This window comes from Myotis nattereri (assembly GCF_964212035.1).
Source record: "Myotis nattereri genome assembly, chromosome: 6".
NCBI lineage: Eukaryota > Metazoa > Chordata > Mammalia > Chiroptera > Vespertilionidae > Myotis > Myotis nattereri.
The window spans coordinates 9,769,083-9,783,433 of record NC_138081.1 but is presented as its reverse complement, the minus strand read 5'-3'; the positions used below and the strand labels follow the sequence as shown (position 1 = coordinate 9,783,433).

The window sequence follows — 14,351 nt, the reverse complement described above, 5'->3', positions numbered from 1 at the left end:
TGGGGCGCCACCCTCTATCACCCACAGAGCAGGGCCGATCAGGGGGTTGGGGCACCGCACCCTGTCACACATAGAGCCGCAGGGCAATCAGGGGGTTGGGAAGCTCCCTCCTATCAGGCACAGAGCAGGGCTGATCAGGAGGTTGGGGTGCCTTCCCCTGTCACGAACAGAGCAGGGCGGATAGGGAGGTTGTGGCCCCGCCCCCTGTCACACACAGAGCCGCAGGGCGATCAGGGGATTTGGGCGCTGCCTCCTGTCATGCTGATCCCGGTGCCGGGAGGCCTCGTGGCTCCGCTGATCCTGGTGCTGGGAGGCATATTACCCTTTTACTATATAGGATAGAGGCCTGGTGCACGGGTGGGGGCCGGCTGGTTTGCCCTGAAGGGTGTCCTGGATCAGGGTGGGGGTCCTCATTGGGGTGCCTGGCCAGCCTGGATGAGGGGATGATGGCTGTTTGCAGTTGGTCACACACCCTTCAGGGTGGGGGTCCCCACTGGGGTGCCTGGCCAGTCTGGGTGAGGGGCTGAGGGATGTTTTCAGGCTGGCGGTTGACTGAAGCTCCCAACTGCTCCTTTTTTTCTTTTTCTTTTTTATTCTGGGCCAGCTTTAGCTCTGAGGCTTGGCTCCAGCTCTTAGGCCTCCACTGCTGAAAGCAGGTATTTGGTTTGTTTGGGTTCTATAATCGAAACACTGTTTCAACTCCAGCTCTGAGATCCGGCTGGCTGAAAGCAGGTTTCTGGCATTTTGTTTACCTTCTATATTTGTAACAATGTTTCAAACTGCAAGCTCAGAGGCCGGCAGTGGCAGGCGGGGAACGTTGGAGTCCTCCATCACTGAAGCAAGCAAGCCTCATGTTCGCTTCAAGCTGCCTGGCTGCTGGCCGCCATCTTGGCTGGCAGTTAATTTGCATATTTCCCTGATTAGCCAATGGGAAGGGTAGCGGAGGTGTGGCTAATTACCATGTTTCTCTTTTATTAGATAGGATAGCCAACACATGGAAACAACCTGAGTGTACACCCATGGATGAAGGATAAGGGAGATTTGGTATATTTATACAATGGAATATTATTCAGCCATAAACATGAGGAAATCCTACCATTGGCAACATAGATGGACCTTAAAGGCTAAGTGAAATGAGTCAGGGAAAGACAAATACTGTATGATCTTACTTATATGTGGAATCTTTAAAAAACCCAAACAGGAAAAGATGAGGCTTGTAGTGACCACGCAGAGGGTTGGGGGAGGGGAAATTGGAGGAAGGTGGTCAAAAGGTACAAACTCCCAGTTTTAAGGTAAGTACCAGAGATGTAATGTACAAGATGATGACTGTAGCTAACACTGCTGTAGGTGGGCATATAGGAAAATTATTAAGAGAGTGAACTGTAAGAATTCTCACAAGAAGAAAATTTTTTTCTTTCCTATTATAAGAGGGATGTTAGCTAAACCTATTGTGGTGATTACTTCACAATATATGTAAATCAAACCATCGTGCAGTATGCTTTAACCCTTTTTAGTCCAACGTCGAGGCTGAGGTCGACACCGCAAACCGGTTCAACATTCAATCCCGTCAATTAATTTGGTCCAGACTGTTTGAATTCCAAAAATAAAATTGGACTGCCAAGGTTTAAATTTATACAGAGATGTATATCAGTTATCCTATATAATAGAAGGGTAATATGCAAATAGACCAAACTGCAGAATAACAGAACAATCAATCAAAGCATAATATGCCAATGATATGGTAAGGCTGCTGACCACCAGGGGGCAGACAGTCAACTGGTCGACCAGTTGCTATGACATGCACTGACCACCAGGGGGCAGATGCTCCAACCAGTAGGCTAGCTTGCTGCTGGGGTCCGGTCAATCAGGACTGAGTGAGATGGGCTGGGTACAGCCTGGAGCCCTCCCTGGCCTGATCTCCCTGGCCTGATCGTGCACCAGTGGGGCCCTTCAGCCTGTAATGTGCCCTCTCACAATCCAGGACCCCTCCTGGGATGTTGGAGGGCCTGTTTCAGCCTCATCCCACAGGCCACATCCCTTGGGAGGGCGCCAGACGCAGGGCTCATGGCTGGTGAGCGCTGCTATGGCAGCACGAGCCTCTCCAGCTCGGGACTGATTGGGCACAAGCACACAGCAGGCACAGTGGGGCCAGGATGAGTGGGAGCAGCAGGTAGGAGCTGCAGGTGGCGTTGGACTGCAGGTTTTAGCCTGATCCCTACAGGCCTCCCAGAGGGACCCCACCATCCGTGCACGAATTTGTGCACCGGGCCTCTAGTTTCTCAATAAAACTTGGCAGGGGGAGGGGGGAGTTAAACATAAGAGTTACCATATGATCCAGAGTTAACATATGATACCACTTTTAGGTATATATCCAAGAGAAATGAAAAATGTACAGGGATGTTTATAGCAGTATGATTATAATAGCCCCCAATTGGAAACAACTGAAGCGTCCACCACCTGATGGGTGGGTAAATAAGACGCATTTCATACAATGGAATTTTACTTGGTAATAAAAAAGGATGATGTACTGTACTGCTCTATTCTACACATGGAGGAATCCTGAAAACATTATGCTGCGTGAAAAGGCCAGACCAAAAGGCCAGGTGGCATATGATTCTATTTACACAAAATGTCCAGAATAGGCAAGTCCATAGAGACAATAGATTAGTGGTGTGTTAGGACTGGGGGAAGGGGGCTTGGAGGAAAAGTGGACGTGATTGCCAACGGGTGTGGGGTTTCTTGTAGGGTGATAAATATATTCTAAAGTTGACCTTGGTGATGGCTGCACAACCCTGTGAATGCACTTAAAACCATTGAGTGGTACAATTGAAATGAGTGAATTTTATGTTATGTGAGTTATATCTTAACAGAGATACACTCTAGCATATTTTTATACATATGTGAAAGGCGGGCATTTGTGGCCTGACTTGCATGCTTCCTGTTTAACTGCGGACACTGGCTTTGGCCTGGAGACAGTCGCTCTGCCCCTCACCGACACCAGCTTGGCATCCAGTCGCCCTCAGCCGCCTACTGTTGCTGGCCCTGCACACACACTTGCCCGCCTAGTATGGCTTTCCTGCCTCACTGCACTTCTGCACAATCTTGTTGTGCTCCCCGGGCAGTGTCTGGGACTCGGCCTTTCTCAGGACTCCTCCAACCACCAGGGCTTGGCATGAGCTCTCTTTCTGACCTTGTGTCCCAGAGGGGCTGGTAGCAGCCCCCCGAGAAGAGGTTGCATGGCACTCCTTGACCCCGGGCACAGAGCCCCATTGGCCCCACTGGTGAGTCCTGGAGCTGGAGAGTCAGCCCAGTGCCCTTGGCCCCTTACCCTCCTGCCAGCAACATGAAGATTTGAGGGGGTGGCGATATGAAAGAAAGGCAGGGTGCCCCAAAGGACAAAACGGAGTATTTGGGGGTAGAGGGGTGCCACAGGTTGGTAGGGGAGGTGTTGAGCCTCCTCAGGGACACCTGCCCTCACAAGCATGGAGACGATACTCTTACACAGGCTTTTATTAGGAGTCAGGGGCTGCTTCCCTCTCCTGGTCTCTGCCTGCCCCACCCATAACACCCCACCAGGTGGGGCTCGTCCATCTGCCCCTCACACCCACCCCACCCCCGCCAGCTACACAGCAAGTAGGGAGAGGAAGGCTCTCTGGGAGAACGCCTTCCTGGAAGAGGCAGTCAACCCAGACCAGGCAGGCGGGGATCTCCCCAGAATCCCCCCTCACCCCTGGACTGACATCAGAGGGGTCCAGGTCAGATATGCAGTCATTGGGCAGCAACCTGAGCTCACTGGCAGCCAGGCAAGATGTCTGGGTGAGGCGCATGCCCTGCAGCCTTCCCTTCCAGAGGGCTATCAGCCAAGAAGCATTCTATCTGGGGGGCTGGGGACAGGGTGGGGGAGATGGCAGAAGGGCAGCTGACCTCCTCAGCCTGGGAAGGCAGGAGGCACTCCTGGGAATAGCCTGGGGCTCAGACGTCTCCAGGAAGAGGCCAGGGGTCTGGGAAGGGCCAAGGGGTTCCTGGAGAGCCCCGCGATCTTCTGTCCCTAGAAGGTCATGGCCCCGGCCACGGGAACACTGCTCAGTCTGCATAGCTGAGGGGCGGGCCACCCCGGGGCAGGGGCACTCCTGGGACAGTGCCAGAAGCTGGGTTGGAGGTGGCTGCTGGGCCACAGAGCAGGACCTGCCTGGGAAGATGTGGCCTCTCACTTGGAGAAGGAGGATCCAGAGTAGGCATGAGGCCAGGTCCCCTTACCAGGCCTCGCCTTTGAGTAGTGACTTCTCAGAAGATTCCAGCCAACACCAGGGGAGGCAGTAGCAACAGAGCCAGCAGAGGGCCCCAGATGTGACCAGGGCCCGAGTTCAGCCCTGAATGGACTTCAGGCCCTTCAGGGTCCTCTGCACCTAGAGGAAGGGAAAAGGTTTGCCTCGGCCTGGAGACCACTCTGCCTGACCTCCTACCCACCCCACCACGCATGCAGGTGGGGCCCAGCAGCCAGGAGGCAGCTCCTATTCGGAGGGGACATGTCCCTCCTGGTGACAATCTGGACTCCGGAAGGAAGGTAGGATGGACACTACAGGCCTTACCTGGCAAGGACGACCGCAGGGCCAGGGTTCGCCCGCCCAGGGCATTAGCGGTGGCAGATGTATTGGGAAAGTTGGGCAGGGACTTGGAGAAGATGTGCCCGCTGCGTTCCCGCGTGGCCTGCCGCTCATCTGGCTCCTCCTGGGCTGGAAAAGCTGAGGCCAAGACCTCGCTGGACGAAGGCAACTTGGCCTCAGCCTTGCCCTCCTCCTGGGAGTGGGGTGGCAGCCCTTGTGTCCCTGTTGGGGACACCTGGAGGTGCAGAGAACTCTCTGGGCTCTTGGAGGGCGTGCTTGTCTTGCTGGCCTCTTGGTCTACCCCTTTTGAGATGGGATCATGGGTCGCTTTGGGGGAGGTAGCTGTTCCCTCACCCACGGAGAGCGGGCTGTGAGTTTCCAAAAACGAAGGGAACTCAGTTGGGAAGGACGGTGGAGCCTCAGTTGACATGGAGGATGGCCCTTCCGTTGCTAAGGAAGATGGGGCCTTGGTCTCTACAGTAGGTAGAGCCGTGGTTGCCAGGGAGCCTGAGACCTCTGTTACCAAGAAGGATGGAGTTTCTGTTGCCAGGGAAGAGGAGGTCCCCCCTTTCCTCGAGCCTGAGGTTTCCGTTGCCAGGGAAGGTGGGGCCTCTACATCTTCCAGGTGAGGCACCTCCTGATCCTCCTCTGGGAAGCTCATGGGTTCTGCTAAGAGAGACAAGGCCTGGCATTAGTGCTCCAAGCAGGACCCGTATCCCTTTGATAATAAATTCTACTTCACAGTTGCTCTTCCACTACCTCCTTGTCCAAGACTTCCTCTCTCTGCACTCGCCTTTCCAGTTTTCAGCTGGATCCCAGCTGCTAACACGCCCACCGATCAGCCCGCCCACCTGGCTTTTCCCATCTGCCCGCCTCCCCTTCCTTATGGGGCGTTACCCTCTGCTGCAAGGGCTGAAATCCGTTCACTTGGAATGAGAGGGCGTCAAAATGGCTGTGCAAGGAGAGCAAAACGGGCTTGGGAACCCGGATGGGGTGGGCCTGCGAGGGCCCCTGGAGGTCGCGTCCCGCTGGGCCCCTCCCCAGTCCAGGCACTGCTCAGGGGCTCCACCTTCCCTCTCCCTCCCCCTCCCCACCCCATCCCGGACTCACCACAGAGGGAATTCTCACAGCGGTACCCCGGGAAACATTGGGAACACGGAGTCCCCTCCTCGTAGGGCCTCCTCCCCCTCACGTTCCCCCTGCAGGAGGCGAGGAGGATGCTGGGGGTTGGGGGTCCCTCGCAACCCTAGCCCTTAAACACACACCTAGACCGGAAGTGCCCCAACCCATTGGCTGGACCAATGAGAGCAGACTTACAGGTGCCCTCACAGCTCCCCCAGGGGCAGATAGGGCCCAGGCTCCAGATACCCCCACCCACCTCTTTAGACTGTGTCCAACCCAGCCTTCCGCTTGGCCCTGCCCACCCGAACGGCTCCCTGGGACTCACGGGGGCTCATAGTTGCAAACCAGTAAATGGACATTGGTCTCCTCAACGCCCTGGAGCTTCTCACAGAAGTGGGAGCCACAGCCAATCCTGTCTGTCATGGCCCAGACCACCTGAAGGAGGGCAAAACCAGCAGTTTAGCATGGAAGGAGCGGCCCCTGGCTGGTGCCTCTCTGACCAGCCTCTGCAGGTGGGGAGAGGAGCAACCCTGCAGCCAGTAAGATCCAAGCCCCTGATGACATGCAGCTTAAGGACAAAACTCTGAGCACGGGGCCAGGGTAGGGTGGGGTGGTGGGCTTGTCCTGAACAGACGACTCTCCCCTGCCAGCCACTGTCTCACCAAGCCTCTCTCCCTGTGAAAACCACCCCTTTGGATATACCCTCGTGAATGCTTCCTGTGGGCTGTTCCCAGGGGCTCTTGCTTTTTAACAAGGGGTCTATCCAAAGGAATTCATTTCAAATGGGAGAATCTTATCTCAGCAACAAGCAAACTCCAAGGAAAGAAACAGGAGAAGCCACCTGGGAAGTGAGACTTGCCCAAATGACAAGGAAACAGGGGCCTGCTGTCTCTGAGTACGGGCCTCCTGGCTGCTGGGAGTCAAAACAATCTTCCTGCACCACCGTGGGCGGAGCCCGGCAGCTCCCCTCGCTATGTCTCAGCCTCGCCTGCCCAGGAGCCTCGCAAACTGGCCGGTTTTTGCTGTGAGTTCTGGCTCTGCCTGTGGATTCTGCACTGCCGCCCCCCCCCCCCCCCAGGACGGGGGTCTTTGCTTAAATCAGCTGAAGGTCCCCCAGGTACCACTGCTGAGCATCTCCCAGGCAGAAATGAGCAAGTGCACGTGCACTCAGCCCTGGAGAACGCTGGGGTGAGGCAGGGCAGCCCCACTCTTGCTGGGCACTGACAGCAATCCCTGTGGAAGATTGGGGGCGGGGGGGAGGTGGCAGGGTACAGAGGAGGGCTGCTGCACCCTCATAACTTCCTGATCTAGGCGGGTGATGTTGGGATTTCCTGCCCTAAAGATTAGCACTAAAAATACCCCTCAAACGAGGCACTGGAAAATGGAATTGGTGGATATGGGTGGGAAGAGGTTGGTTTATTTTTGTCTTTAAAAAAAAAACAACTTGTCTTTGTGTTATTGTTGAACAACAAATAAGCATTGGGAGGAGGAAAAAGAGAATTCAGGAACCTGATGTTATCCTCCCAACACACACCCTGACACCTCTTATCTGCAAACTCAAACTTTCAAAATGCAGTGAGAATCCATAAGCAAAAGTGACTGCGAGAGGCAGGGACAAGCTCTCAGAGGCCCCCGAAACCTTCCCTCCATGACAATTTGCTCTTCCTTACGTAGTTTTTAAAAGCAAATGAAAATTTAAACAACAAAATTATCTATTTGCTTTATTTGTCTCTGGCAGATTAGAAGCAGCGACTTAGACACCATGAGACGTGACAACAGAGGGACGGTGAGCGAGAAGGCAGAAGTGGGGGTCCTTGCTGCCGGGGCAAAGCGGTGCCCTAAGCCCGAGGACTGGCTGCTTCGAGCTTGGTCGGACGCCTGTGCCGCAACTACCGGGCAGAAAGGGCTCGGAGACACCCAGCCTCCGGGAGGCCGAGGGGCGGCCTCGTTTTCAGATTGTGGTTTTTATGAACTGAACATGGCTTAGTGGGTTTGAGAAGCAGACTTTGTCAGGTCTAGACGCTCATTAATAACTGGGGAAGGACGACTTTTATGAAGGGTCTAACGGGGCTTAGAGTGTGAATTAAGGCACTCGCAGGAGTGGGGGTAGGGGGTGATGGGACAGGCGGTTCCGTCCTGCCCACTGCCCACAGGCCCCGCCCATCCCCATCGCCCATCCCCATCGCCCATCCCCATCGCCCATCCCCATCGCCCATCGCCCATCGCCCATCGCCCATCCCCATCGCCCATCCCCATCGCCCATCGCCCATCCCCATCGCCCATCGCCCATCGCCCATCGCCCATCGCCCATCCCCATCGCCCATCCCCATCGCCCATCCCCATCGCCCATCCCCATCGCCCATCGCCCATCGCCCATCGCCCATCCCCATCGCCCATCCCCATCGCCCATCGCCCATCACCCATCGCCCATCCCCATCGCCCATCCCCATCGGCCATCGCCCGGCCCGCCCTCCCGCCGACCTTCGGCCTCACACCTGCGTGTAGTGGCCGCACATCTGGCCCGGCTCGCAGGCGGCGGCGCTGAAGTTGTAGTACTCGCGCTCCACGTGCCACTGCTCCACCGCCAGCGGCACGTCCATGCCCTCGTCCGTGATGGCGAACAGGTTCTCCCCGCGCCGCCCGCGCTCCTTGTTGTGGCCCCACACGCACTGCTGAGCGTAGCCCTTGGCGAAGGCGGCCAGCTCCGCGTCCCACCTCTGCAGGAAGGAAGGCGAGGACACCTGGGCTCAGGGAAGGCGAAGGGGACCCGGGGGGCGAGGGGAGGATGCCCCGATGCCAGGAGGAGGAGAAGGTGGGGTTCCCCGGGGCCCATGGAGACCGGAGACCCTCCCCTCCTTGCTGGGTGAGTCTTGGCTGGGATCTGGCCCAGGTCTCGCTCCTGGTGGCTTCTGAGGGGGGTGAGTGCCACCACCGGTGGTGGGGTTGGCTACACCTGGGGCCATTCACCAGCTGTGTGACTTCGGACCGATTGCCTAGTCTTTCTGAATTCTCACAGGGTGTTGGGAACAGGAAATGAGGTCAGGTTTGGGACAGTGTAATATGAATATCCCAAGTGAAACTTGGCAGCGAGGCCCCTGCCCACCTCCCAGGGCTGCCTGAGCTGCTCCGAGGACCACACCTGTCCAGTGTGGAGTGACGCTCACCGAGAGCCCCAGCGGCCAAAGCATGTCCCCTCCCAAAGGCAGAGTTCTCCACGGGGGACCGCGTGTGACAGCAGGCGGACAGCACTTCGGTGAGGGGGCCTCTGAGGTTCTGTGTCCCCGGCTGGGGGCACCCCTCAGAGTGGGTGGGAAGAGGGACTAACAAGGCATCTGACCAAAGGGCTGAGGAGGGAGGCCTGGATCCCATTAAACTTGGTTCTGGCTTCTCCTGGAAACCATTGCCTGGCCGCAACTCTCGCTCCACCCTCCGGGGGCCCATCCAGCTGTGGGAGCCAGGCAGCCATAAAGCACGAGAGCTGGGGCGGCTCTAAGGAGAGGGGGCTGTGTCCACACCCACTGCCCATGCTCACACGGTTCTCCGTAGCCGCTGCCGGGGGCATGGATGGGAGCACTGGGCTGGGACAGCCTGGCTACGTGACTGGGTGAATCCCTTTCCCTCTCTGGGACTTTTTGTCTCAAATCACTGGTCCCCGCGGTCCTCCCAAACTCTGGCCGTAGTGGGAGGTGGGGAGTGGTGAAGGGGCAGGGTGCTGGGGACAAGGCCAGGGCACGGGGATGGCCTGCTGGGCCGCAGACTAGACTGTACGCTCCTTCAGGTGGGGCAGGGACGCACCCCCACCGCCGGCACAGGGCCGGCACAGCAGGGGTCTGTCAACCATTGACGACCGAGACAGGACCCTGCTTAAGGCAATCTCTGCTGCAGAGCCCACTCGTTCCCATTCTGACTAGACGCCTGGAGTCCCACCATTAGAGTCACTGCCCTGGGACTTAAGGCTTCTCAGCGGTCCAGAGACCCCTGGGGAGTTTTAGGAGTCACAGCACCCGCCCCCACTGGCCACATGGTCATCGTGTGAAAACAAGTCCATTCATCTACTCACTCACTCACTCAGTCAGTCAACAGTCCTGGGCACCGTGCCAGCCCTGAGGCAGCTATAGGACCAAGAAGCCCAAATTCACATCGTCATAAGCCATTAATTGGCCCGCCATGTGGTGAATGACAGATACGCCAGGGGTAGTACGAGGCACCAAAGAGGGCCATTTAGCCCGACCTGAAGGCGGGGAAGGAGACAGTAGCCGAGAGTTCTCAGGTGAGGCTTGGCCTGTGGAGAGGGTGACCCGAGAGAAAGGCGGGGCGTGAGCAGAGGCGTGGAGGGAGGAGCAGTGCTCTGGGGAAAGACAAGCAGTTCGGTGACTGGAGGAGAAGGTGGGCAGGAGCGGAGGCTGGAGGCAGAGGGGGGCCAGGCACACAGAGGGCCTTCTCGGGGCTGGAGCCTTGTCCTGGGCTCTCGCAGCCAGTGCGGGGCTCCCAGGGGGGTGAGGCCTGTGTGCTGGGCCGTCCATCCTGCCAGTGCAGCCCGAGCCTGGGAAGAGGGAGAGGCTTAGTCCTGGGAGAACTGGCAGGCTGAGTCAGGTTGTGCCCAAGAGATCGGGGAGGAGGTAGGAGAACGGGACCTTCTGGTGGTAACGATGCGGAGGCTGCGAGAGAGAGAAGAGTCCACAGGAACCCCACCCGCCTCACCCCCGAGCATTCCCTTTTGTTCATCAAACACTTACTGAGAACTTACTCATTGTCCGGCACTGTTCTAAGTGCCTTCCACATGTTTATTCATTTAATCCTTACAACCACGCTACAAGGGGACTGTTCTGTTATCATCCCCAGTTCACAGATGAGGAGGTTTGAGGCACAGAGAGGCTAAGTAACTTGGCTGAGGCCACACAGCTAATAAATGGCAAAGTGAAAATTTGAGCCTGGCTGGCGTGGCTCAGTGGCTGAGCATCGACCTGTGAACCAGGAGGTCCTCATTCAATTCCTGGTCGGGGCTCATGCCTGGGTAGCAGGCTCCATCTTTCATTGTGGGGCGTGCAGGAGCCAGCCGATCAACGATTCTCTCTCATCATTGATGTTTCTCCCTCTCTCTCTCTCTCTCTCTCTCTCTCTCTCTCTCTCTCTCTCTCTCTCTCTCCTTTCTTCTCTGAAATCAATAAGAATATATTACAAAAAAAAAAAAAAAAGATTTGAACCCAGGCCTTCTGGCTCCAGAGTCTCTGCATTTACCACTGCAGAGTTGCACCTGAGCCGTGCGCCCCCCAGTGCCCAGCTGCTTCCAGGAATGTTGCCCCACTGAGGCCCATCTCTGCAGGCAAAGCAGCTCCCAGCCTGCGTAGCCCCAGCCTCAGCCAGCAAGGCTCGGGGGCATTGAGGTTCTGCAGACGGGGAAACTGGGACCCAACGATGAACTCAGGGGCTCAGGCAGAGTTGTTGGCAGAGCTGGTACCAGGCTCCCGGTTTGTGTCTGCAGCCCCTGGTGGCCCCGGCCGACAGGGCCTGAATGGCGGTGCTGTGTGTGTCTGTAGAGCCCCCCAAGATCTTTCTCCTGTGTCCTCCTGTCTGGCCCGCTGGGCAGGGTTGCCAGCCCCTCGTGATAGATCAGGAAACAGGCCTTTGACGGTAAAGGGGCCGCCAGAGTCACTTTGCCAGATTGGACTCGACTGTTAAAACGCCGGTCTCGGACCCCCAGGCTTGCTGCTGTGGTCCCCAGAGTGACCTTGCTCTCGGGGGCCAGTTATGGCTCCTTGGACACTGCCCATCAACCTGCCAGGCTGCCTGAGGGTGGCTGGAGGGGGTGGCCAGTCCAGGCCTCAGGGAGAGCAGGAAGGAGTGAGTTTCTCACTTAATCTCTTCTCATCCTGACGGTGCACATCCTGCCCTAACTGCCGTCAGCTAACCCTCCCTCTGTGACAGGGTAACCGCCCCCTGAATGGCTCTGTCTTCTGCAGGCTGTCCATGGATGTTTACTCCATCAGCACGTGTTGCCACCTGTATATAACAGTATTTTTTACATTTTCAAACTTCATGTAACTATATCCTAATATATATGTGTTTGAGATTTCTTTCTTTTTTGTTGTTAATCCTCACCGGAGGACATTTTTCCATTGATTTTTAAAGAGAGTGGAAGGGAGAGGGAGAGACAGAGAGAGAGAGAGAAAAATCGATGAGAGAGAGACATATCAACTGGTTGCCGTCCCGACTGGGGCTGGGGATCAAGCCTGCCACTCAGGGATGTGCCCTGGACTGGAATTGAACCCGAGACCCTTCAGTCTATGGGCCAACACTCTAACCACTGAGCACCACTGGCTAGGGCTGAGGTTTCATTTTCACACCAACTCAAAATCCCATCTACGAGACTCAGGCCATATTGATACACGTGTGACTCCAGTTATAGCCTGGCTTCACAGAAGAGGAACTGAGGGTCCTTCCTAGGTTAAGGGACTCGCCCAAAGCCCTGGGTCGTGCAAGTGGCTGACAGAGTCCTCCCCGCCTACTTCCTGTGCTAGCCCACCTCAGCGCCGTGCTCCTGCCGCCCTGCTTCCTCTCCTCCCCTCCTTGAAAGATTGTTGTCACCAAGGTGTCCCCACCCCCACCCCAGCTACACATGCATCTTAGGAAGTGCTGGGAAAGGGCCACTGGAGGGGAGCTGGGGCGCCCAGGCCCGGCTCTGTCGGCTAGTGACCTGCCAGCCCCTGAAGGCCCACCCTGTCCCCTAAGCCGGCGTCCTCGTCGCTATAATGGGGCTGCCATGGGGCCTGTGAGTCATATAATTTCAGAGACTCTGTCACTGGCAGGAGAGGTGAGCCTCTGAGACAGCTTTGGCTAAGGGACGGGAGGGATTGGTGGGGGGCCCGGCCCAGCACCCCTTCAGTCCTGGCAGGTGGGCGCCTCTGACCACACTCACCATTTGCAGCATGTTGGCGGCGGGTGGGGACGCCTGGGCCCGGTAGAGGTTGTGCAGGTCCACCATCGTGCGTCTCTCCTCGTCACTGAGGGCTCCGGCGGGCCCCGGGGTGGCCCCCAGCAAGAGCAGCGGCGGCAGCAGCAGCGCCAGGAGACTGCGGGAGCTGTGCATGGTGGCCAGCCCTCTCTGCCTCTGCTGTCCAGGGGTCTGGCAGCTGGATTTAAAGTCCCTCCCACACAAGCACCACCCTGGCTGGGGCGGCGGGAGGGGCTGTCTGGACGCCCAGCCGGCTCACACAATGTCTCGGGGAGGGCTGGGTGCTTGGGTCCCGACCAGGGCTGGGTTCACTCCCAGGATGGAACTCCCCTCGGAGTCCTGGGCAAACGCCTCCCTTCTCTCAGTAACGGGGCTCAGGCCAAGCACCCTGGGAGTGCCACAGCCCATCCCTCCTGGTGGACAGGTCCTCCTGGGCCCCCAGCACAGCACCCTCTGCAGAGGTCACACCCACGGGTGCTGAGGACAGAGCGGAGGAAGGGAGCCCGCACAGACACCCCAGAGGACTGGACGAGAAGAGGAAGGCACAGGTGGCGTTGGAAGGATGGAGGAAGACGAGGTGTGTTTGGTAAAGGTTGAGCCAAACTAAGTCTGAATCTTGGTTCTGCAGCTTTGCTAGCTGTGTTTTTGGCAACTTCCTGAACTGAATCAATGACAGTAATCATACGTGCCTCGCAGGGCTGGCAGCAGGGTGAAATGAGATCGAATACGCATAAAGCACCCAGGGCGGTATCTGGCACGTAGTAGGCCCTCTGTAACAGTAGACAACCACCACCCACACGGCAGGAGCCTGGCCGGCGCCCAGCCCCAGGGGGAGGCAGACGCTTGCTTACTGGCGGAGGGACTGGCTGCGTCCCTCTCCAGCTGGGTCCTGCCGCAGGGCTTGTCTGCGGATAGGATGCCGGCTCCCAGGCTCCCATGTGCTCTCTGGGAACGCCGGGGCTTGAGGTGCGCCTTTGGAAGTGGGGTGCTGGGGTCACTCCTGCTCGGAATATGCAGAAAATAGAATATGTTCATTTTTCAAATCCAGAGAGCAGAAACGCAGTGGGGTGATGAGCTGATGAGCAGGGGCTCTGAGGGGAGGGTGTTGGAGGGAGGGAGGCCCCGTGGGCAAGTGCTTGGACGAGGCGACCATGCAGGGCGGGGCTGAGGTCTTGGCCTTCACGAGGCAGGCAGCTGGTTAGTGCTGTGGCGCGCGGCTGGGATCCGCGAAGCCTGCACGCTCCGTGAATGGGGACCAGGAAGAAGTCTGTTTACTGGCTTTGGAAGATGCAATAAAGCCTGTCACTGCTCAGGTCTCTGAGTAAAAACAAAAGCAAAAACAAAATAATAGGATTCAACCACAAAAAGACGATTAGGACTAATTAAAAAATTTAGCAAAGTCTCACAATACAAAACCAACCCACAAAAGAAGTTGTGTTTCTATACACAACAATGAACACTCCAAAAAGAAAATTAAGAAAATAGTTCCAGCCCTGGCCGGATAGCTCAGCTGGTTACAACGTCGTCCTGAGACACCGAGTTTGCGGGTTTGATCCCCGGGTCAGGGCACAACTAAAGAACACATAAGTAAGTGAAACAACAAATCAATGTTTCTCTCTCTTATCCTCCCTCTCTCTAAAAATCAATTAAAAAAAGCAATTGGAAGTTTGAAG

The 14,351-nt window shown here is 56.8% G+C and overlaps 1 protein-coding gene across 1 annotated transcript; it reads right to left on the bottom strand.

Moving 5' to 3' along the window:
• Positions 1–3,494: 3,494 nt before the first annotated feature.
• On the bottom strand, positions 3,495–14,135 carry PI16 (peptidase inhibitor 16). Its single transcript, XM_081094936.1, has 6 exons — positions 12,643–14,135; positions 8,222–8,443; positions 6,052–6,161; positions 5,715–5,803; positions 4,590–5,273; positions 3,495–4,406 (listed from the first exon to the last, which is right to left on the bottom strand). The coding sequence occupies exons 1-6, from the start codon at positions 12,811–12,813 to the stop codon at positions 4,285–4,287; spliced, it is 1,398 nt and encodes a 465-aa protein (XP_080951062.1). The 5' UTR covers positions 12,814–14,135; the 3' UTR covers positions 3,495–4,284.
• Positions 14,136–14,351: the final 216 nt, after the last annotated feature.

Coding starts and splice junctions, on each gene's coding strand:
- PI16 (XM_081094936.1), bottom strand. CDS start 12,813: ATGCACAGCTCCCGCAGTCTCCTGGCGCTGCTGCTGCCGCCGCTGCTC. Junction 8,444..12,642: donor CCGCCAACATGCTGCAAATG/GTGAGTGTGGTC, acceptor TCCTTCCTGCAG/AGGTGGGACGCGGAGCTGGC. Junction 5,804..6,051: donor GTTTGCAACTATGAGCCCCC/GTGAGTCCCAGG, acceptor CGCCTCCTGCAG/GGGGAACGTGAGGGGGAGGA.